Raw genomic sequence first — 23,087 nt, 5'->3', positions numbered from 1 at the left:
GGAAAGAAGGGTATTTTGGGAAATTCAAAGGGATTAAGTGAACGCGTAAGCAACTTAAGGGTATTTTGGAGATTTAAGTTGATTTAACGTGTGTGTGTGTTTTTTTTTTAATACACGGTCCGTCAATCACGCATGTGTTATGGGAAGCAAAGTTAAACACACCATCCCCAAATAATTATTACTGGTTTAAGATTTTTACTAATATCATCAAAACCAACTTGGTCCATCCACTTAATATGTAATGTAAAAGAGTTAAACCATCACATTCACGCGGTTATCTCTATTCCATTATTGTTCCTGCTGCTATCGACATCAAAACCAAATTCATAAACTGAAGACGTTGGTCCTACTTTATCCAGCTCCTTCAACCGGCTTAATTTGATGGTTTTCTACCTTTCTTCTCTATAAAGATGTTACCCAGCCACTTCACTCCTCAAAATCAATTGTTTTGGTCCTGAATTCATTTGGTTTGGTTTTGGCCGGTCCTAACCAAGAATACCTTTCTTCTGTGTGTGATCGTGACAGAGAAAGAAACTCAAGTAGCAGCTTTAGATCAGTTAATAAAAATTCAACTGAAAACGAATCTGTTTCTCTTAAAACAATCCTCTGACAAAAGATAGTAAGATCAAAGACAAAAGACAGAAGTAAACAGATTCAGAGGTCAGTTTGCTTTGAGACGGTTTTCAAGCCGATTAAACAAAATTGAACCCAAGTCAAATATTCCAAGGGGACTTTTGGCAAAAACTATGACCTTCTTTCATCGTTTAATTGTCTTCATCAACTCGACTTTGCAACAAGATACCTCGTTGAACTCTTCTATCATCCCCAAGATGACTAGCCAATTCAGGGTCGTTTTTGAGCTGTGCAAGACTATTCTCATCCATAAAGATATACATCTCCTTCAGACATGGGAAATAATCCAAGAAATGGTCTATCATGTGCATCTCTTTCATTGTTCCTCTAAACCCTTGAATCTCTATCACTTTTACCGGACAAGATTTGAGCGAACGGCCTTTGTCCTTCCGATAAATGCAATCGCAGACATCCCCACATTTATCTGTCACATGGTGCACAATACCCTAAAAGCAGAGAAACAAGACAATAAAGGTTTATTGTGAGTGAACTGTATCCTTAACACATGTCATAGTCCAAGTACTTTTCATGGTTTACAATTTCACCTCAAAGAGTATATCTTCTAAATGCGGACAGTTCCTCAGAAGAACAGGCATTGCTTGCCATCCTCGGCCCTCGTGACTCTTAATAACCAACCTTTTGACGTTGTTGAACACAGGCATCGATTCACAGCACAGAGATAGCACCTGAAAACAAGGAAAAGAAACCAACTATAATGCTCGCTCCTTCCAAGGACGGATAGCTAGGACAGAACACATCTCAATAAGAGCTTTAGTTCCAGTGATTTCGCAATTGCAATATATCACTAACGAGACAAGAAAGCTGACCTCGAGAGTATCAGAATCCAAGTGAAGTTCCTGAACATGTTGTATGCCATTCATGAGCTTCACCACATTGCCAAATTTGAGAACAACATCACCCTCTAGCAATTCATTATTTGGCACTCTCATCCGCTTGACTTGTTCGTTGGTTACAGCAAGTATGATACGAGCAGTAAGTAAGTTTTTCATATTAACTAATGGATAGTCCTCAGCAACTAAATCAGAGTAGCCAAAGTAAAGCAGACTCGGAGTATCAAAAGAAATGCTCTTTGGATTCCGATAACTTCTGAAGCCGGTGGCGTTAATAGCTAGCCTTGTGATGGATGCACTAGACACAGTTTCATCCGAACATATCCACTCCATATCTGCCAACATCAATCTCTCAAGCACAGGGAAAGAAGGAAGAAGCAACTCAAACTTAGTATCACAAAAGATCTTAGCTGTTTCGATATCAAGACATTTAAGCAGTGGTAAGAAAGGGACTTGAGCTCGAGTCCCCCAGTAGATACCAGATTCACTTTTAAATTTCAGATTGACTAGTGTCTTAGAGACGAACAACTCTTGAGGCATATGACATCCATCTTCGAAGTCGATGGTAAGATCAAGGTCCGACACATCACGTCGCAGCACTTGACATATCCAACGATTCAGACGAGATTCACAAACACCATCTTTACACTTGAGGGAGAATTTATGAATGGGAGAGTTGCCCTGCAAAGCCAATACTGTATCCACAAAACCCATGAAGCTCTCAAGGATACCGTCTCTTTCCCGCTTACCATCTTCCGGATGAAGAAACTCAGAGTCATCAAAGTCAAGATTAGGGACGAGCGCGAACAGATTGCGCCACTTCTTAGAAAGAACCGAGGTTAAAGCTGCCTCCTTTGTAGTGAGGAAGGACAGTATGTGACAACGAACCTCGTCTGGTAAACTGCTCAACAGATCCATTCTTCTCTGCCTGAGAGAAATATACACTACGCTCGCTCGCTCATACAGAGGGGCCAATCTCCAAGAGGACGACCTTGAATTGCAAAATTTCGCAGCACTAAACACTTGCAAATTAGGGCAATGGAGAGGTCAGTGAGAGAAGAGAAGATAGACTGAAGGAGACTGAGTACATAATTTAAGGGTATTTCCGGTATTTTGATAATTATTATTAAGGCGTATAGTAAACACCAAAGTAATATTATCGTCAAAGAAAATTCAAAAACGAGTCATACAAGTGAAGTCACATACATATATTTCAATCCTAATTATAACCACTAAACGACTTGCTCTAACCTAACCAACATGTAAACAAAGTAAAAAAAACATCAGGCATTCAAAGACAAGACAAGAGCAAACTTCTCCGACTTGAAAGTTCACCATTTGCTGGGACCTCCTCGTATTGAAGGAGGCTTCACGTTCACCACTTTTTCCTGATATCTGTTCGTTGCAACAACATCAAGATTTACTCAAATGTTTATGGCAAAATCTAGTGAAACCAACAAGTTAATGATCAAATTGCAAATTCACACAAGGAGATGGAGTCTAGAGGATGAAAATCAATCAGTAACCCTTAGGTCAATCCGTACTTCCAAGTCTTGAAAATTAACCAAACACAATCAGAAAGTTTCGAGGAATAAAGCAAAACAGGCGTGTCAGTCTGGCCGAGCCGAGGATAATATGTCACGAGCAGGAATATGATAATTAAAACAAAGCTAAGGATCTGATACATAAGTCGAAATTTCTAAGAGGCCTTCTTCTTCAGAGATTTCTAATCGACTTCTTATCCAAGTATAGCTTGACGTTGCAACTATACATCTCGTCGTACTCTTCCATCTCATCCAAGACAAGTTTAGACACTTCAGGGTTGTTCATAGTCTGTGTAATACCATCCTCTTCAACATAGATCTTCATCTCCTTCAAACACGAAAAGTAGTCCAAGAAATGCTCTATCATGTGCTTTTCTTTCATTGTTACTCCAAAACCTTTGATCTCTACCACTTTCACTGGACAAGATCTGAGCGACCGGCCTTTTTCCTTTCGATATATGCAGTCACAAGCATCCCCGCATTTCTCTGTCACATGGTGCACGAGACCCTGAAATCACAAACGAGACAGCATATTTGGTTATTGTTGTTACTTGTAAAGTATGAAGTGCATGTGTTTGATGGTTTGTATTCCCACCTCAAAGATTAGAATGTCTAAATGTGGACAATTCTTTAGAAGAACTGGCACTGCTTGCCATCCTCGACCCTCATCACTGTAAATAAGTAACTTTTTGACGTTGTTGAACATTGGCATCGATTCACAGCATAGAGAAAACAACTGAAAACAAACAAGAAGTAAGAAATCCTCCCCAAGTAGACATGTTGCCATTACTAATATTTTGACAAATAAATAAAGCAGAAACTGACCTCGAGGGTATCAGGACACAAGTGAAGTTCCTGAACATTTTGTATGCCGTTCATGAGTTTCACCACATTGCCAACGCAGAGATCATTATTTGGCAATCTTACTTACTTGATTTGATCTTCATTTGTTCTAAGGGCTATTCGAGCGAAAGACAAGTTTTTCATGTTGACTAATGGATAGTCCTCCGCAACAAAATCAGTGTAGACAAAGCAAAGCAGATTTGGAGTATCAAAAGAAATACTCTTTGGATTTTGAGCGCGGAAGCCGGTAATATGGCGTGTCATCAGAATCTATCCACTGAATATTAGACATTTGTAAATCCTCAAGGACAGGGAAAGAAGGAAGAAGCACCTGAAGCTTATCATCACAAAAAACCCTTCCCGAGTAAACACAAAGACTTTTAAGCATTGGTAAAGAAGTGCCTTCAGCTCCAGTCCACCAATGAATACCATACGCACTTTTTAACTTCAGACTGACTAGTGTCTCACTCACGAACAACTCTTGAGGCAGATAATAACCATACCCTAAATCAATGGTGAGATCAAGATCCGTAACATCACGCTGCAGCACTTCACATAACCAACGATTTAGACGAGCTGGAGAGACACCAGTTTCACACTTGAGAGAGAACTTACGAATGGGAGAATTACCCTGCAAAGACAATACTCTATCCACAAAATACATGAAGCTTTCTAGAATTCCATCTCTTTCCCGCTTACCATCTTCCGGATAAAGAAACTCAGAGTCATCAAAGTCAAGTTTTGGGACAAGTGCAAACAGATTACGCCACTTCTTTGAGAGAAGTGATGTCGACGCAGCCTCCTTTGTGGTAAGGAAGGACAAAACGTGACAACGAACCTCGTCTGGTAAACTGCTCAGCAGATCTATCTTCTCTCAAACAAAATCAATTTGACATGTCACAACTAATAAAAAAAAAAGATTAATATGGTAAAGTTCCATTATAGATCTATTTTTTGGGTAACTTTTGTACATAATATAGTTTGAGCAATGTACTTTGTTGTTCTCATATAATATACTAAACTAGATTAAGATCCGTGCTAGAGCACGGGTTGAAATTCATTTTATTTACATTGTAATTTTTTTATAAAATATAATTTATATGATTATTTTTAAAAGTTTTTTATAAAATATAACCAAGAATACCTTTCTTCTGTGTGTGATCGTGACAGAGAAAGAAACTCAAGTAGCAGCTTTAGATCAGTTAATAAAAATTCAACTGAAAACGAATCTGTTTCTCTTAAAACAATCCTCTGACAAAAGATAGTAAGATCAAAGACAAAAGACAGAAGTAAACAGATTCAGAGGTCAGTTTGCTTTGAGACGGTTTTCAAGCCGATTAAACAAAATTGAACCCAAGTCAAATATTCCAAGGGGACTTTTGGCAAAAACTATGACCTTCTTTCATCGTTTAATTGTCTTCATCAACTCGACTTTGCAACAAGATACCTCGTTGAACTCTTCTATCATCCCCAAGATGACTAGAGCCAATTCAGGGTCGTTTTTGAGCTGTGCAAGACTATTCTCATCCATAAAGATATACATCTCCTTCAGACATGGGAAATAATCCAAGAAATGGTCTATCATGTGCATCTCTTTCATTGTTCCTCTAAACCCTTGAATCTCTATCACTTTTACCGGACAAGATTTGAGCGAACGGCCTTTGTCCTTCCGATAAATGCAATCGCAGACATCCCCACATTTATCTGTCACATGGTGCACAATACCCTGAAAGCAGAGAAACAAGACAATAAAGGTTTATTGTGAGTGAACTGTATCCTTAACACATGTCATAGTCCAAGTACTTTTCATGGTTTACAATTTCACCTCAAAGAGTATATCTTCTAAATGCGGACAGTTCCTTAGAAGAACAGGCATTGCTTGCCATCCTCGGCCCTCGTGACTCTTAATAACCAACCTTTTGACGTTGTTGAACACAGGCATCGATTCACAGCACAGAGATAGCACCTGAAAACAAGGAAAAGAAACCAACTATAATGCTCGCTCCTTCCAAGGACGGATAGCTAGGACAGAACACATCTCAATAAGAGCTTTAGTTCCAGTGATTTCGCAATTGCAATATATCACTAACGAGACAAGAAAGCTGACCTCGAGAGTATCAGAATCCAAGTGAAGTTCCTGAACATGTTGTATGCCATTCATGAGCTTCACCACATTGCCAAATTTGAGAACAACATCACCCTCTAGCAATTCATTATTTGGCACTCTCATCCGCTTGACTTGTTCGTTGGTTACAGCAAGTATGATACGAGCAGTAAGTAAGTTTTTCATATTAACTAATGGATAGTCCTCAGCAACTAAATCAGAGTAGCCAAAGTAAAGCAGACTCGGAGTATCAAAAGAAATGCTCTTTGGATTCCGATAACTTCTGAAGCCGGTGGCGTTAATAGCTAGCCTTGTGATGGATGCACTAGACACAGTTTCATCCGAACCTATCCACTCCATATCTGCCAACATCAATCTCTCAAGCACAGGGAAAGAAGGAAGAAGCAACTTAAACTTAGTATCACAAAAGATCTTAGCTGTTTCGATATCAAGACATTTAAGCAGTGGTAAGAAAGGGACTTGAGCTCGAGTCCCCCAGTAGATACCAGATTCACTTTTAAATTTCAGATTGACTAGTGTCTTAGAGACGAACAACTCTTGAGGCATATGACATCCATCTTCGAAGTCGATGGTAAGATCAAGGTCCGACACATCACGTCGCAGCACTTGACATATCCAACGATTCAGACGAGATTCACAAACACCATCTTTACACTTGAGGGAGAATTTATGAATGGGAGAGTTGCCCTGCAAAGCCAATACTGTATCCACAAAACCCATGAAGCTCTCAAGGATACCGTCTCTTTCCCGCTTACCATCTTCCGGATGAAGAAACTCAGAGTCATCAAAGTCAAGATTAGGGACGAGCGCGAACAGATTGCGCCACTTCTTAGAAAGAACCGAGGTTAAAGCTGCCTCCTTTGTAGTGAGGAAGGACAGTATGTGACAACGAACCTCGTCTGGTAAACTGCTCAACAGATCCATTCTTCTCTGCCTGAGAGAAATATACACTACGCTCGCTCGCTCATACAGAGGGGCCAATCTCCAAGAGGACGACCTTGAATTGCAAAATTTCGCAGCACTAAACACTTGCAAATTAGGGCAATGGAGAGGTCAGTGAGAGAAGAGAAGATAGACTGAAGGAGACTGAGTACATAATTTAAGGGTATTTCCGGTATTTTGATAATTATTATTAAGGCGTATAGTAAACACCAAAGTAATATTATCGTCAAAGAAAATTCAAAAACGAGTCATACAAGTGAAGTCACATACATATATTTCAATCCTAATTATAACCACTAAACGACTTGCTCTAACCTAACCAACATGTAAACAAAGTAAAAAAAACATCAGGCATTCAAAGACAAGACAAGAGCAAACTTCTCCGACTTGAAAGTTCACCATTTGCTGGGACCTCCTCGTATTGAAGGAGGCTTCACGTTCACCACTTTTTCCTGATATCTGTTCGTTGCAACAACATCAAGATTTACTCAAATGTTTATGGCAAAATCTAGTGAAACCAACAAGTTAATGATCAAATTGCAAATTCACACAAGGAGATGGAGTCTAGAGGATGAAAATCAATCAGTAACCCTTAGGTCAATCCGTACTTCCAAGTCTTGAAAATTAACCAAACACAATCAGAAAGTTTCGAGGAATAAAGCAAAACAGGCGTGTCAGTCTGGCCGAGCCGAGGATAATATGTCACGAGCAGGAATATGATAATTAAAACAAAGCTAAGGATCTGATACATAAGTCGAAATTTCTAAGAGGCCTTCTTCTTCAGAGATTTCTAATCGACTTCTTATCCAAGTATAGCTTAACGTTGCAACTATACATCTCGTCGTACTCTTCCATCTCATCCAAGACAAGTTTAGACACTTCAGGGTTGTTCATAGTCTGTGTAATACCATCCTCTTCAACATAGATCTTCATCTCCTTCAAACACGAAAAGTAGTCCAAGAAATGCTCTATCATGTGCTTTTCTTTCATTGTTACTCCAAAACCTTTGATCTCTACCACTTTCACTGGACAAGATCTGAGCGACCGGCCTTTTTCCTTTCGATATATGCAGTCACAAGCATCCCCGCATTTCTCTGTCACATGGTGCACGAGACCCTGAAATCACAAACGAGACAGCATATTTGGTTATTGTTGTTACTTGTAAAGTATGAAGTGCATGTGTTTGATGGTTTGTATTCCCACCTCAAAGATTAGAATGTCTAAATGTGGACAATTCTTTAGAAGAACTGGCACTGCTTGCCATCCTCGACCCTCATCACTGTAAATAAGTAACTTTTTGACGTTGTTGAACATTGGCATCGATTCACAGCATAGAGAAAACAACTGAAAACAAACAAGAAGTAAGAAATCCTCCCCAAGTAGACATGTTGCCATTACTAATATTTTGACAAATAAATAAAGCAGAAACTGACCTCGAGGGTATCAGGACACAAGTGAAGTTCCTGAACATTTTGTATGCCGTTCATGAGTTTCACCACATTGCCAACGCAGAGATCATTATTTGGCAATCTTACTTACTTGATTTGATCTTCATTTGTTCTAAGGGCTATTCGAGCGAAAGACAAGTTTTTCATGTTGGCTAATGGATAGTCCTCCGCAACAAAATCAGTGTAGACAAAGCAAAGCAGATTTGGAGTATCAAAAGAAATACTCTTTGGATTTTGAGCGCGGAAGCCGGTAATATGGCGTGTCATCAGAATCTATCCACTGAATATTAGACATTTGTAAATCCTCAAGGACAGGGAAAGAAGGAAGAAGCACCTGAAGCTTATCATCACAAAAAACCCTTCCCGAGTAAACACAAAGACTTTTAAGCATTGGTAAAGAAGTGCCTTCAGCTCCAGTCCACCAATGAATACCATACGCACTTTTTAACTTCAGACTGACTAGTGTCTCACTCACGAACAACTCTTGAGGCAGATAATAACCATACCCTAAATCAATGGTGAGATCAAGATCCGTAACATCACGCTGCAGCACTTCACATAACCAACGATTTAGACGAGCTGGAGAGACACCAGTTTCACACTTGAGAGAGAACTTACGAATGGGAGAATTACCCTGCAAAGACAATACTCTATCCACAAAATACATGAAGCTTTCTAGAATTCCATCTCTTTCCCGCTTACCATCTTCCGGATAAAGAAACTCAGAGTCATCAAAGTCAAGTTTTGGGACAAGTGCAAACAGATTACGCCACTTCTTTGAGAGAAGTGATGTCGACGCAGCCTCCTTTGTGGTAAGGAAGGACAAAACGTGACAACGAACCTCGTCTGGTAAACTGCTCAGCAGATCTATCTTCTCTCAAACAAAATCAATTTGACATGTCACAACTAATAAAAAAAAAAGATTAATATGGTAAAGTTCCATTATAGATCTATTTTTTGGGTAACTTTTGTACATAATATAGTTTGAGCAATGTACTTTGTTGTTCTCATATAATATACTAAACTAGATTAAGATCCGTGCTAGAGCACGGGTTGAAATTCATTTTATTTACATTGTAATTTTTTTATAAAATATAATTTATATGATTATTTTTAAAAGTTTTTTATAAAATATAACCAAGAATACCTTTCTTCTGTGTGTGATCGTGACAGAGAAAGAAACTCAAGTAGCAGCTTTAGATCAGTTAATAAAAATTCAACTGAAAACGAATCTGTTTCTCTTAAAACAATCCTCTGACAAAAGATAGTAAGATCAAAGACAAAAGACAGAAGTAAACAGATTCAGAGGTCAGTTTGCTTTGAGACGGTTTTCAAGCCGATTAAACAAAATTGAACCCAAGTCAAATATTCCAAGGGGACTTTTGGCAAAAACTATGACCTTCTTTCATCGTTTAATTGTCTTCATCAACTCGACTTTGCAACAAGATACCTCGTTGAACTCTTCTATCATCCCCAAGATGACTAGAGCCAATTCAGGGTCGTTTTTGAGCTGTGCAAGACTATTCTCATCCATAAAGATATACATCTCCTTCAGACATGGGAAATAATCCAAGAAATGGTCTATCATGTGCATCTCTTTCATTGTTCCTCTAAACCCTTGAATCTCTATCACTTTTACCGGACAAGATTTGAGCGAACGGCCTTTGTCCTTCCGATAAATGCAATCGCAGACATCCCCACATTTATCTGTCACATGGTGCACAATACCCTGAAAGCAGAGAAACAAGACAATAAAGGTTTATTGTGAGTGAACTGTATCCTTAACACATGTCATAGTCCAAGTACTTTTCATGGTTTACAATTTCACCTCAAAGAGTATATCTTCTAAATGCGGACAGTTCCTTAGAAGAACAGGCATTGCTTGCCATCCTCGGCCCTCGTGACTCTTAATAACCAACCTTTTGACGTTGTTGAACACAGGCATCGATTCACAGCACAGAGATAGCACCTGAAAACAAGGAAAAGAAACCAACTATAATGCTCGCTCCTTCCAAGGACGGATAGCTAGGACAGAACACATCTCAATAAGAGCTTTAGTTCCAGTGATTTCGCAATTGCAATATATCACTAACGAGACAAGAAAGCTGACCTCGAGAGTATCAGAATCCAAGTGAAGTTCCTGAACATGTTGTATGCCATTCATGAGCTTCACCACATTGCCAAATTTGAGAACAACATCACCCTCTAGCAATTCATTATTTGGCACTCTCATCCGCTTGACTTGTTCGTTGGTTACAGCAAGTATGATACGAGCAGTAAGTAAGTTTTTCATATTAACTAATGGATAGTCCTCAGCAACTAAATCAGAGTAGCCAAAGTAAAGCAGACTCGGAGTATCAAAAGAAATGCTCTTTGGATTCCGATAACTTCTGAAGCCGGTGGCGTTAATAGCTAGCCTTGTGATGGATGCACTAGACACAGTTTCATCCGAACATATCCACTCCATATCTGCCAACATCAATCTCTCAAGCACAGGGAAAGAAGGAAGAAGCAACTCAAACTTAGTATCACAAAAGATCTTAGCTGTTTCGATATCAAGACATTTAAGCAGTGGTAAGAAAGGGACTTGAGCTCGAGTCCCCCAGTAGATACCAGATTCACTTTTAAATTTCAGATTGACTAGTGTCTTAGAGACGAACAACTCTTGAGGCATATGACATCCATCTTCGAAGTCGATGGTAAGATCAAGGTCCGACACATCACGTCGCAGCACTTGACATATCCAACGATTCAGACGAGATTCACAAACACCATCTTTACACTTGAGGGAGAATTTATGAATGGGAGAGTTGCCCTGCAAAGCCAATACTGTATCCACAAAACCCATGAAGCTCTCAAGGATACCGTCTCTTTCCCGCTTACCATCTTCCGGATGAAGAAACTCAGAGTCATCAAAGTCAAGATTAGGGACGAGCGCGAACAGATTGCGCCACTTCTTAGAAAGAACCGAGGTTAAAGCTGCCTCCTTTGTAGTGAGGAAGGACAGTATGTGACAACGAACCTCGTCTGGTAAACTGCTCAACAGATCCATTCTTCTCTGCCTGAGAGAAATATACACTACGCTCGCTCGCTCATACAGAGGGGCCAATCTCCAAGAGGACGACCTTGAATTGCAAAATTTCGCAGCACTAAACACTTGCAAATTAGGGCAATGGAGAGGTCAGTGAGAGAAGAGAAGATAGACTGAAGGAGACTGAGTACATAATTTAAGGGTATTTCCGGTATTTTGATAATTATTATTAAGGCGTATAGTAAACACCAAAGTAATATTATCGTCAAAGAAAATTCAAAAACGAGTCATACAAGTGAAGTCACATACATATATTTCAATCCTAATTATAACCACTAAACGACTTGCTCTAACCTAACCAACATGTAAACAAAGTAAAAAAAACATCAGGCATTCAAAGACAAGACAAGAGCAAACTTCTCCGACTTGAAAGTTCACCATTTGCTGGGACCTCCTCGTATTGAAGGAGGCTTCACGTTCACCACTTTTTCCTGATATCTGTTCGTTGCAACAACATCAAGATTTACTCAAATGTTTATGGCAAAATCTAGTGAAACCAACAAGTTAATGATCAAATTGCAAATTCACACAAGGAGATGGAGTCTAGAGGATGAAAATCAATCAGTAACCCTTAGGTCAATCCGTACTTCCAAGTCTTGAAAATTAACCAAACACAATCAGAAAGTTTCGAGGAATAAAGCAAAACAGGCGTGTCAGTCTGGCCGAGCCGAGGATAATATGTCACGAGCAGGAATATGATAATTAAAACAAAGCTAAGGATCTGATACATAAGTCGAAATTTCTAAGAGGCCTTCTTCTTCAGAGATTTCTAATCGACTTCTTATCCAAGTATAGCTTAACGTTGCAACTATACATCTCGTCGTACTCTTCCATCTCATCCAAGACAAGTTTAGACACTTCAGGGTTGTTCATAGTCTGTGTAATACCATCCTCTTCAACATAGATCTTCATCTCCTTCAAACACGAAAAGTAGTCCAAGAAATGCTCTATCATGTGCTTTTCTTTCATTGTTACTCCAAAACCTTTGATCTCTACCACTTTCACTGGACAAGATCTGAGCGACCGGCCTTTTTCCTTTCGATATATGCAGTCACAAGCATCCCCGCATTTCTCTGTCACATGGTGCACGAGACCCTGAAATCACAAACGAGACAGCATATTTGGTTATTGTTGTTACTTGTAAAGTATGAAGTGCATGTGTTTGATGGTTTGTATTCCCACCTCAAAGATTAGAATGTCTAAATGTGGACAATTCTTTAGAAGAACTGGCACTGCTTGCCATCCTCGACCCTCATCACTGTAAATAAGTAACTTTTTGACGTTGTTGAACATTGGCATCGATTCACAGCATAGAGAAAACAACTGAAAACAAACAAGAAGTAAGAAATCCTCCCCAAGTAGACATGTTGCCATTACTAATATTTTGACAAATAAATAAAGCAGAAACTGACCTCGAGGGTATCAGGACACAAGTGAAGTTCCTGAACATTTTGTATGCCGTTCATGAGTTTCACCACATTGCCAACGCAGAGATCATTATTTGGCAATCTTACTTACTTGATTTGATCTTCATTTGTTCTAAGGGCTATTCGAGCGAAAGACAAGTTTTTCATGTTGACTAATGGATAGTCCTCCGCAACAAAATCAGTGTAGACAAAGCAAAGCAGATTTGGAGTATCAAAAGAAATACTCTTTGGATTTTGAGCGCGGAAGCCGGTAATATGGCGTGTCATCAGAATCTATCCACTGAATATTAGACATTTGTAAATCCTCAAGGACATGGAAAGAAGGAAGAAGCACCTGAAGCTTATCATCACAAAAAACCCTTCCCGAGTAAACACAAAGACTTTTAAGCATTGGTAAAGAAGTGCCTTCAGCTCCAGTCCACCAATGAATACCATACGCACTTTTTAACTTCAGACTGACTAGTGTCTCACTCACGAACAACTCTTGAGGCAGATAATAACCATACCCTAAATCAATGGTGAGATCAAGATCCGTAACATCACGCTGCAGCACTTCACATAACCAACGATTTAGACGAGCTGGAGAGACACCAGTTTCACACTTGAGAGAGAACTTACGAATGGGAGAATTACCCTGCAAAGACAATACTCTATCCACAAAATACATGAAGCTTTCTAGAATTCCATCTCTTTCCCGCTTACCATCTTCCGGATAAAGAAACTCAGAGTCATCAAAGTCAAGTTTTGGGGAAAGTGCAAACAGATTACGCCACTTCTTTGAGAGAAGTGATGTCGACGCAGCCTCCTTTGTGGTAAGGAAGGACAAAACGTGACAACGAACCTCGTCTGGTAAACTGCTCAGCAGATCTATCTTCTCTGCTTGAGGAAAAAAACATACACAACCACGCAAATCAATTTACCAAAAACCAAACAGTTCCACAAAAGTAGTAGAGCGATTTGTTTATATTGAGACTCAGAACAACATCAACATCATACCCAAAAAGATATATATGATTAACTAGGTCACCAACCTTGATACAGAGGCCAATCTCCAAGACCAACACTGAAACTGCAAATTTTTCGCAGCACTAAACACTTCAAAATTAGGGTAATGAGGCGTCGGTGAGAGCAGAGAGACTGAGTGCGGAATAAATTTTATCTAAAAGTTTGCTAGTGTGATTTGACGTGTTACTGTTTTCTTTTGTAAAAACCACCAACCAAATAAGTATCGTTCATCACCTTTTCCTGATATCTGCTAGTTGCAACAATATCAAGATTTACTCAAATATTTATGGCATAATCTAGTGAGACCAACAAGTGATAATCAAATGCAAAGAGAGTTAAATGCACACAATAAGAAGTCAGAAGATGAAAATCAGTCTTGAAAGTATCCCAAAACAATTGGAAAGTTTCTGAAGACTTGAGCAAAATAAGCATGACAATCAGTCTGGCTAAGCCGAGGATAAGGTGCCACCAGCAGGATATTATAATTAAAAGATACACTTAGATGAGATAAGAAAAACAAAGCAAGGATCTGATAAGTCAAATTCCGAGGGGGCTTTATTCAAAGACTTCATGGTTCAGTACACTTGTCACATGGCTCGTAGAGTTGGACATCGCAACTATATAAATCCTTGTACTCTTCTATCATGTCCAAGATAAGATCACACACTTCAGGGTCGGTTCTAAGCTGTGAAGGACCATACTCTTCACTACAGATCTTCATCTCCTTCAAACATGGAAAATTGTCCAAAAAATGCTCTATCAGGTGCATCTCTTTCATTGTTTCTCTGAACTCTTTGATCTGTATCACTTTTACTGGACAAGATTTGAGCGAACGGCCTTTTTCCTTCCGGTATATGCAGTCACAAGCCTCCCCGCATTTGTCTGTCACATGGTGCACGAGACCCTGAGAGCAGAAACGAGACAATATGATTACTGTAAGTACGAAACCGCATGCTTTGTCCAAGTAGTTTCATGGTTTATAGAATTCACCTCAAAGTTTAGGATTTCTAGATTTGGACAATTCCTTAGAAGAGCAGGCACTGCTTGCCATCCTCGGTCGTCGTCACTCTTAATGCCTAACGTTTTGATGTTGTTGAACACAGGCATCGATTTACAGCACAGAGAAAGCACCTGAAACAAGAAAAAAGAAAAAAACACAACTATAACATCTTGCAACCAATATATCTCAACTAGACCAGAAAGAAGAAAGTAAAAAACTGACCTCGAGAGTATCAGAATGCAAGTGAAGTTCCTGAACATTTTGTATGCCCTTTATGAGCTTTACCACATTGCCAAATCGGAGAACAACATCATCATCTGACAAACTGTTACTTGGGGCTCGTATCCGCTCGATTTGATCTTCATCTACTCCAAGGATGATTCGAGCCTTAAGTAAACTTTTCATATTAACCAATGGGTAGTCCTCAGCAACACAATCAGAGTAAGCTAAGGAAAGCAGATTAGGAGTATCAAAAGAAACGCTCTTTGGTTTTCGACAGGCTTTGGGACCGGTGGCGCTAAGAAGTAGCTTATTGAGGGTTGCACATGACACAGTGTCATCAGAATCTATCCACTCAACACCTACCAATCGTAACTCTTCAAGCACAGGGAAAGAAGGAAGCATCAACTCAATCTTATCATCACAAAAGAACCTCCAAGAGTCTATCTCAAGACTTTTAAGCATTGGTAAGAAAGTGCCTTCAGCTCCAGCCCACCAACGAATACCACCAAATTCAGTTTTTAGTCTCAGATTGACTAATGTCTCACTGACGAACATCTCTTGAGGCGGAAAATAATCATCTTTGAACTCGATGGTAAGATCAATGTCCGAGACCCCACGCTGAAGCACTTGAGATAACCAACGATTCACACAAGCTTGAGAAACACCACCACTTTGACACTTGAGGGAGAACTTACGAATTGGAGACGTACCTTGCAAAGCCAATACTCTATCGACAAAACCCATGAAGCTCTCAAGTATATCATCATCATCATCATCATCATCATCATCTCTATCCCACTTACCTTCTTCCAGATAAAGAAACTCAGAGTCGTCAAAATCAAGATTAGGGACAAGTGCAAACTGATTGCGCCACTTCTTTGAGAGAAGAGATGTCAAAGCTGCCTCCTTTGTGGTGAGGAATGACAATATATGACAACGAACATCTTCTGGTAAACTGCTCAACAGATCCATCTTCAAATCAGTTTCACCAAACAGTTCTAATGGTTAATACAAGAGCGGTTTGATTCAAAACCTAATAGCTAACAACAACAACGCAAAAAGAGCAAATTGATTTTGAGACTGTGACACCTAAAACACCAACGATACTGAAAAATGCAAATTTTCGCACAACTAAACTAACACTCTAAATTAGGGCAACTCCTCATTGAGGCGTCCAGTGAACGAGCGAGTCGAAGAAGAGAGAGAGACGGAGTGCTATTAATTTTGAGATTTTTTTATCAATAAAAAATATTAATTGTGATTACTTAACGCGTGTTACTGTTTGAAGAGCAAGTAAACACCAAACCATACGTGTATTGCAATCTCGGAATGGACATTAAACCGAACGAATTAGAACATCTACACGACTTGCCCTATAATCTTGAAATCACCCAAAAACAATTGAAAATTTTGGCAAAACAGGTGCGACATACTGTCTCGCCGAGCCGAGGATCTGATAGTTAAAAGATACACACAGAAAACTAAAAAACGAAACAAAGATCTGATGAGTCAAATTCTGAAGGGGCTTTGGCTTTGTGTAGTCGACGTATGAGACACGTATAGACATTGCAACTATATAACTCCTTGAACTCTTCAATCATCTCCAAGATTTCAGACACTTGAGGGTTTTTTCCAAGTTGTGTAAGGGTATCCTCTTCAATGTAGAGGTTCATCTCTTTCAAACAGGGGAAATAGTCCAAGAAATGCTCGACCATGTTCAACTCTTTCATTGTTACTCCAAACCCTTTAACCTTGACCACTTTCACCGGAGAAGTTGTGAGCGAACTGCCTTTGTCCTTGCGATAAATGCAGCTGCAAGCATCCCCGCATTTATCTGTCACATAGTGCACGAGACCCTGAAAGCAGAAACGAGACAATTCTAAGGTTACTGTAAGTATATATGAAGCTGCATGTTTGGTGGAAGTAGTTTTCATGGTTTATAGTTTTCACCTCAAAGGTTAGGATTTCTAGATGTGGGCAATTCCTTAGAAGAGCAGGCACAGCTTGCCATCCTCGAACCTCTTCACTGTAAATAGCTAAAGTTTTGACATTGTTGAACACAGGCAGAGATTCACAGCATAGAGAAAGCACCTGAAAACAAACAAGTAAGAAACAACCCCAAACCAGACATATTACAATTAACAAACAATATAATAGCAGCAGAGGAAAAAGAATATAATACCTCGAGAGTATCAGGACACAAGTGAAGTTCCCGAACATTTTGTATGCCATTCATGAGCTTCACCAGATTGCCAAACTGGTGAACGACATCATCCTCTAACAGAACATTATTTGGCCCTCTAAGTCGCTTGATCTGATCGTCATTTGCTCTAAGGACGATTCGAGCCAGGGATAAGTTTTTCATATTGACTAATGGATAGTCCTCCGCAACAAAATCAGAGTAGAATAAGGAAATCAGATTTGGAGTATCAAAGGAAATGCTCTTCAGATTTTCAGGGGGGGAAGCCGCTAATAAGTAGGTTAGTGAGGGTTGCACTTGACACAGTTTCATCAGAATCAATCCACTCCATATTAGCCATTCGTAAATCCTCAAGGACAGGGAAACAAGCTGGAAGCATCACCTGAAGCTTATCATCACAAAAAATCCTCCTCGAGAGAACACAAAGACTTTTAAGCATTGGTAAGCAAGTGCCTTCAGCTCCAGTCCACCAGTGAATACCACATGCACTTGCTAGTTTCAGGTTGACTAGTGTCTTAGAGACGAACATCTCCTGAGGCAGATAAGCCTCTCTGATATCAATGGAAAGATCGAGGTCCGACACACCACGCTGCAGAACTTGACAGATCCAACGATTCAGACGAGATTCACAAACACCATCTTTACACTTGAGGGAGAATTTATGAATGGGAGAGTTGGCCTGCAAAGCCAATACCATATCCACAAAACCCATGAAGCTCTCAAGGATACCGTCTCTTTCCCGCTTACCATCTTCCGGATGAAGAAACTCAGAGTCATCAAAGTCAAGATTAGGGACGAGCGCGAACAGATTGCGCCACTTCTTAGAGAGGACCGAGGTTAAAGCTGCCTCCTTTGTGGTGAGGAACGACAGTATGTGACAACGAACCTCGTCTGGTAAACTGCTCAACAGATCCATTCTTCTCTGCTTCAAAGAAACATACACAACGTTCCTAAGCAAATCAATTTTTACCAAAACAGTTCCACTGGTACTACTACGACTAGAGAGAGGTTGATTCAAACCTAACACTTTAAACAACAACAACGCGATATAGGAAACTCACCTAGAGCAAAATTGATTCTGAGGTTGTGCCTCCCAAAAGACCAGCACTGCAAATTTTTGAGACCGCGAAGCTGAAATTGACTGAAACTGCAAATTTTGTGCGGCGCTCTCTCAAGTCTTCTTCACAAAATTGGGCAGTTCTTTTGTCTAGTGACGAAGAAGAGAAAGACGTTGTAGGGAATTTTTAGGGGTACTTTGGAGATTTTATCAATAAATAAACTAGTCTTTGTTCCTGTGATTTAACTCTTTGTTTATTACTATATTTTTAAAAAGGAGATTAATTGGAAGTTAATACATGTTAAGGATAGAGATATCCGTGTGCCCCCAAACACCATAACAATCGCCGCCGATATCGTTGAAGAAGAAACATGACTTTTTTTTTTTTTGTTCACTGCTCAGCCGCCGGCCCAGAAGAATAAAGGTAACGTATCTTCCCATTAATGATTAATCCTCCCTCGTAGATTTGTTTCTAGATTGCTTTTATTACTTTCTCTTGATCGACCAAATCAATCCCTTATGTCTTGAGGAAGTAGTACTCTGTAGCTCTATCGAATCAATAGCTCCGTTCCCACACAGCCTTTTTTGTTTTCCACATTGATTCAACAACATTGTTTTGAGTTTAAATGAAAAGTTCTGTTCATTGTTTCTTGAAGGATGGTGGATATGATCATGTGGTTAATAATATTAATAAGTGGTTTACTTGTTGGAGCTGCACTTGGATATTTCATCAGCACTTTACAACTAACCCGCAGAATCTTTGTCTCGTCTTCCAAATCTGTCGCCATAAATGCACGACATAAGAAGACTCAATCCAAGGAACCTCTTCAGATAGAGAAACTAGCTGATTTACGAAAAAAATTCAAAATGGTTTCTCTATAGCTCACACTCTGCCTTCTTGTCTTTTGCATTATTGTACCACAGACACCAATATGAATGTTTTGTTGTTGTTGGTGGTGTTATCTATCTGTGTAGGTTTTGGTTGTGAGGAATGATCTTAAAATGGGCAAAGGGAAGATTGCAGCTCAATGCAGGTGATTTTATCATCAAATTCTCTTTTAGTTTTCAATAGCATTTCTTAAATTCCATTATAGTAACTCTTCTCTTTTGGTTTGCATTATATGTATATATGTAGTCATGCAACTTTAGGTTTATACAAGAAACTCCTTCAACGGGCACCAAGAGCCTTGAACAGGTACATCACACCATGCCATAGTAGTCTACTTCAACTATTTTTTTCTTCTCCATAGGCTACAGACGAAATTAACAAATTTTTGTTGTGTTTTCTGCCTATCAAAAATTGATTGCTAATGCAGATGGGAATATTGTGCTCAGCCAAAAGTTGTTGTCAAAATCGAGAGTGAGGAACAGATGCTAGTTCTCCAAGTGAGTTTACTAAACTTGTGTTATTGCTGAAGAAATATTCTTGCCCTTTGCAAGATTTCTTGAACATTTTTTTTTAACTTACAAAATACATTAATTAGATTGAAAAAAATCATAAGATCTCTTATGTTGACATGTTTCTGTTTAAAAATGTTGTTCTTACCAACAGGAAAGAGCAAAGTCCCTTCAACTACCAACCCATATCACCATTGATGCCGGAAAAACACAGATCGCTCCAAGTGAGTTTCCCATAGTCACTGTCATTTGGAATTCAAGCCATTCTCAAACTTTAAATCCTACTTAACCATAGTCCTGACAATAGAAGAATCTAATGTGTTACTTGTTCTGTTCTTTTTTTCCAGATTCAAGGACAGTAATGGCTATTCTTGGTAAGTTATTATCATCTATGAGTTAAGTAGTAGGAGATATAATATATTGTAGATACAAGTTCTTAATAAGAGTGGTACTTGTGCAGGACCCGTTGATAATGTTGATGAAGTTACAGGTGGACTAAAGCTTATGTAACATAACTCTTGGATTTGACAATTACCACAATGTGGCTGAAGGGAGAGCATGTTATTTTTTCGACATTTCTCGGTGACAAATCTGTTTTCCCTTCTTCTTAACCATTTTATTGGGAATGGTTTTCGAGTAGATAACCCAATTTTTACATGGAACTGTACACTTGTCTTACTAGAAGATAATCATACGACAATTGTCTCAAGAGAGAAGACGGATCCAATATAAATGACAAAGCAACTTCCTGAAATGAAGTGATGAAATGAAGCCACTCGCTGCTTATTGTAACGATCCTTTGAAGCGTACTCTACCCATATATCCGTGCCTACCAGTTAACAAAGTGATTCCATGTTTCAACGTAAAAGCCTATTGACTAAACATTGTATCGAGATGCATGTATAGTTTCCCCCCCCACACTACATCGTTAACAGATAAAAAAATCCTTTAAGCAAGAAATTGACCACATACTGTATTTCTAAATTACTTTCCTTTTAAGACTGGATTTAATTCTGTCTAATTTTTTTTTTTCATCGAATAAATCAGTCAGCTTTGTTTGTGACTTCTTTTGTTTATTGAAGGTCCTTTATGTATCTGGCGCGAAACGTGTACGTGGTGAAGGAAAATGAAGAGGTAAAAGCAAAAACGAATTCTTGAGGGGAAGACGAACCAATTTTATCTTCTCATCATCTTTGAAAACAAGTCGTCATGCGCTTTCTTTTGTTTTTGCGATTGAGAGAGACCTTTCTTCATTATCTCTATGTAAACTAAAGTGGTTAAATCTAGCGACGGATTGAGAACTGACTCACACGCATAGCAGCATCGCAAAGTATTACTTTCCCCCCTAAAGATCGAAACCAACAATGATAGCTTTCTCTTCAAGCTATCGAAATTTCATCAAAGAATATATGAAATTATAAATAACACAAATAATTTCTTTCCATGGAATCATCACGCCTACTACTACTACACACATATACTTCCAAAATGTCTTTGATTTGAGGATGAAGCCAAAAACAAAAAAACAAATATTTCAAACTATTTTTTATATTTATATGTACCTTTGTTTCTTCAACCCCAAGCATTATCAAATGCAGCTGAAGTAATCGCCTGAACAAACTCTTGGAAATCGATACAACCGTCGCCGTCTCGATCTGCTTCCTTGATCATCCCGGTTAACTCCTCCGCCGTCAGCGCGTGACCTAGCTTCGCCATCGAGTGCGCTAGCTCCGCCGCCGTTATGTAACCGTTTCCGTCGCGATCGAACATTTTGAAGATGGCTTTGAGCTGTTCATCCGTGTAAGGACACTTGACCAGATCCGGCTCGACGAGAGCGACGAACTCGGAAAACTCGACCAGACCGTTGTTGTTCCGATCTGCTTTATGGATCAAGGTGTCGAGCTGGTCGTGACTCGGCTTTAAACCGAGAGATCTTAGGAGTGAGCCTAACTCGAGCTCCGTCAAACTCCCATCCTTGTTCTGGTCAAATGATCGGAATATCTCCCGAAGCTCCGCTAATTGCTCGTCGCCTAGTCTCGCCGGCGCCGGTTTCCCTCCGTCGTCACTCATCTCGAATCTGATTTTGAGTTCGGTCAAGCTTCAATGAATAACAACGTTTCTATTTATTTTTCTTGGTTTTTAGAATGATTTTTTTGTATCTTCTTGACAGAGTCAACGACAGGTATGAATGAGATTATGAATTTAAAACAAGTAGGATTGAATTCTTATTAATGTGCAAGCGAATAACTGTTATTATTTAAATCATCTAAATGATTGAGGATGGAATTCGATTTTTTTTTTTAACGATTAATTATTCGAACCTACCTTACTATTGAAACGGTCAACGGTTGTTCGGTGGAGGCAAAAACAGTCGTGCTAACACCTAATTCAAAAACGTTATTTTGCACTTTGGCACTTTGACAATACAAAAAATGTTATTTTTTTCTCATATATAAAATATTTTCGACATTTGTAGCTAAGTATGTATGAATCAGATTTTACATGCATGTTTTAGCATGAATGTTCAAATTTTCTTCCAAAGTAATTTTATATCCGTAATATATGGTCTTTATTAATTCTTTTAACAAATAGTACATGTTTAGTCCCAATGTTCATATCCTCTTTCAAATTAATCTATGCATGAATCTATCAAATGTAAATTATTATTTTTATAGTTTTCAGAAATATATATATCAACTGTAAATATGATGTTTCTCAAAAAAAAAAAATGATGTGAATTTATTTCAATTTGATTTGGTTATTAATTTTTCCTCTTTAATAGAGCTCATCATATCTTTAATAGATATAAAGAGTACTCTTTTTTTAAAAAAAAGAAAAAAAAAAAAAAAAAAAAAAAAAAAAAAAAAAAGAGAGAATAGTAGAATACTGAATACCCTTGATCCCTTGATATAGTAATAAAATTCTTCCACAGTAGCGTATCCCAGACCCTATCACAAATCTCAACAGTCATAGCCCTTCAAGTTCCAAACTTTGCACCGATGCGAAAGATGCCGATGATCAAACCATCTTACCATCGCTTGATACGATACGACATACGTGGTTCGCATAATCGGTGCATCCGTTCGGTGTATGGGAGCCGGAGGCTTTTACCGCGTTCGAGTTTGGCCGAGGCATCTCGAGAGTATATCGGAGGGGGAAACCTCTTTCTCGAAGGAGACACTCTGGGTTAGGTCCGAGCGATGATGAAAGGGTATAGAGACACACAACAAATTGATTCACACTTGGAACGCGCCAAGCCAATGCTTTTCTATTCAATTTTATTAACAAAATTTATCTCTTA

At 39.0% G+C, this 23,087-nt stretch overlaps 4 protein-coding genes and 6 pseudogenes across 11 annotated transcripts; 1 reads left to right on the top strand and 9 right to left on the bottom strand.

Annotated features, from left to right (window-relative positions):
* Nucleotides 1-547: 547 nt before the first annotated feature.
* LOC147920037 (F-box/LRR-repeat protein At3g03030-like) lies at nt 548-2,529 on the bottom strand (annotated as a pseudogene). Its single transcript, XR_015590558.1, has 3 exons — nt 1,461-2,529; nt 1,179-1,319; nt 548-1,079 (listed from the first exon to the last, which is right to left on the bottom strand). The product of XR_015590558.1 is annotated as an F-box/LRR-repeat protein At3g03030-like (transcript).
* Nucleotides 2,530-2,992: 463 nt separating this feature from the next.
* Nucleotides 2,993-4,879, bottom strand: LOC147920036 (F-box protein At3g03040-like; annotated as a pseudogene). Its single transcript, XR_015591614.1, has 4 exons — nt 4,835-4,879; nt 3,854-4,739; nt 3,624-3,764; nt 2,993-3,536 (listed from the first exon to the last, which is right to left on the bottom strand). The product of XR_015591614.1 is annotated as an F-box protein At3g03040-like (transcript).
* A 184-nt stretch (nt 4,880-5,063) lies between these two features.
* Nucleotides 5,064-7,084, bottom strand: LOC104763929 (F-box/LRR-repeat protein At3g03030). The gene is made up of 3 exons (XM_010487336.3): nt 5,979-7,084; nt 5,697-5,837; nt 5,064-5,597 (listed from the first exon to the last, which is right to left on the bottom strand). The coding sequence occupies exons 1-3, from the start codon at nt 6,918-6,920 to the stop codon at nt 5,274-5,276; spliced, it is 1,407 nt and encodes a 468-aa protein (XP_010485638.2). The 5' UTR covers nt 6,921-7,084; the 3' UTR covers nt 5,064-5,273.
* A 417-nt stretch (nt 7,085-7,501) lies between these two features.
* LOC147920035 (F-box protein At3g03040-like) lies at nt 7,502-9,397 on the bottom strand (annotated as a pseudogene).
* A 184-nt stretch (nt 9,398-9,581) lies between these two features.
* Nucleotides 9,582-11,602, bottom strand: LOC147920034 (F-box/LRR-repeat protein At3g03030-like). Its single transcript, XM_087500562.1, has 3 exons — nt 10,497-11,602; nt 10,215-10,355; nt 9,582-10,115 (listed from the first exon to the last, which is right to left on the bottom strand). The coding sequence occupies exons 1-3, from the start codon at nt 11,436-11,438 to the stop codon at nt 9,792-9,794; spliced, it is 1,407 nt and encodes a 468-aa protein (XP_087356688.1). The 5' UTR covers nt 11,439-11,602; the 3' UTR covers nt 9,582-9,791.
* Nucleotides 11,603-12,021: 419 nt separating this feature from the next.
* On the bottom strand, nt 12,022-14,140 carry LOC104763928 (F-box protein At3g03040-like; annotated as a pseudogene). Its single transcript, XR_015591613.1, has 5 exons — nt 14,116-14,140; nt 13,878-13,973; nt 12,890-13,780; nt 12,660-12,800; nt 12,022-12,572 (listed from the first exon to the last, which is right to left on the bottom strand). The product of XR_015591613.1 is annotated as an F-box protein At3g03040-like (transcript).
* Nucleotides 14,141-14,262: 122 nt separating this feature from the next.
* LOC104763927 (F-box/LRR-repeat protein At3g03030-like) lies at nt 14,263-16,394 on the bottom strand. Its single transcript, XM_010487334.3, has 3 exons — nt 15,132-16,394; nt 14,900-15,040; nt 14,263-14,813 (listed from the first exon to the last, which is right to left on the bottom strand). The coding sequence occupies exons 1-3, from the start codon at nt 16,101-16,103 to the stop codon at nt 14,478-14,480; spliced, it is 1,449 nt and encodes a 482-aa protein (XP_010485636.1). The 5' UTR covers nt 16,104-16,394; the 3' UTR covers nt 14,263-14,477.
* A 31-nt stretch (nt 16,395-16,425) lies between these two features.
* On the bottom strand, nt 16,426-18,525 carry LOC104763926 (F-box protein At3g03040-like; annotated as a pseudogene). The gene is made up of 4 exons (XR_015591064.1): nt 18,393-18,525; nt 17,314-18,253; nt 17,082-17,222; nt 16,426-16,987 (listed from the first exon to the last, which is right to left on the bottom strand). The product of XR_015591064.1 is annotated as an F-box protein At3g03040-like (transcript).
* Nucleotides 18,526-18,658: 133 nt separating this feature from the next.
* Nucleotides 18,659-20,540, top strand: LOC104763925 (uncharacterized). 3 transcript variants are annotated; one of them, XR_763706.3, is made up of 9 exons: nt 18,663-18,812; nt 19,045-19,258; nt 19,364-19,422; nt 19,524-19,583; nt 19,705-19,774; nt 19,941-20,010; nt 20,134-20,160; nt 20,247-20,368; nt 20,469-20,540. XR_763706.3 is itself a non-coding variant. In XM_010487333.3 (8 exons), the coding sequence occupies exons 2-8, from the start codon at nt 19,046-19,048 to the stop codon at nt 20,294-20,296; spliced, it is 549 nt and encodes a 182-aa protein (XP_010485635.2). In that variant the 5' UTR covers nt 18,659-18,812; nt 19,045; the 3' UTR covers nt 20,297-20,540. The 3 variants fall into 3 exon arrangements, 1 of the variants encoding a protein (XP_010485635.2); XR_763705.3 differs by having other exon boundaries at nt 18,673-18,812; nt 20,472-20,540; XM_010487333.3 differs by having other exon boundaries at nt 18,659-18,812; nt 20,247-20,540.
* A 639-nt stretch (nt 20,541-21,179) lies between these two features.
* LOC104763924 (putative calcium-binding protein CML18 pseudogene) lies at nt 21,180-21,989 on the bottom strand (annotated as a pseudogene). The gene has a single exon (XR_015590999.1). The product of XR_015590999.1 is annotated as a putative calcium-binding protein CML18 pseudogene (transcript).
* Nucleotides 21,990-23,087: the final 1,098 nt, after the last annotated feature.

Source organism: Camelina sativa, chromosome 19 (assembly GCF_030686135.1).
Source record: "Camelina sativa cultivar CO46 ecotype springtype chromosome 19, ASM3068613v1".
NCBI classification, from domain to species: domain Eukaryota; kingdom Viridiplantae; phylum Streptophyta; class Magnoliopsida; order Brassicales; family Brassicaceae; genus Camelina; species Camelina sativa.
This window is presented reverse-complemented; position numbering and strand designations above follow the sequence as displayed.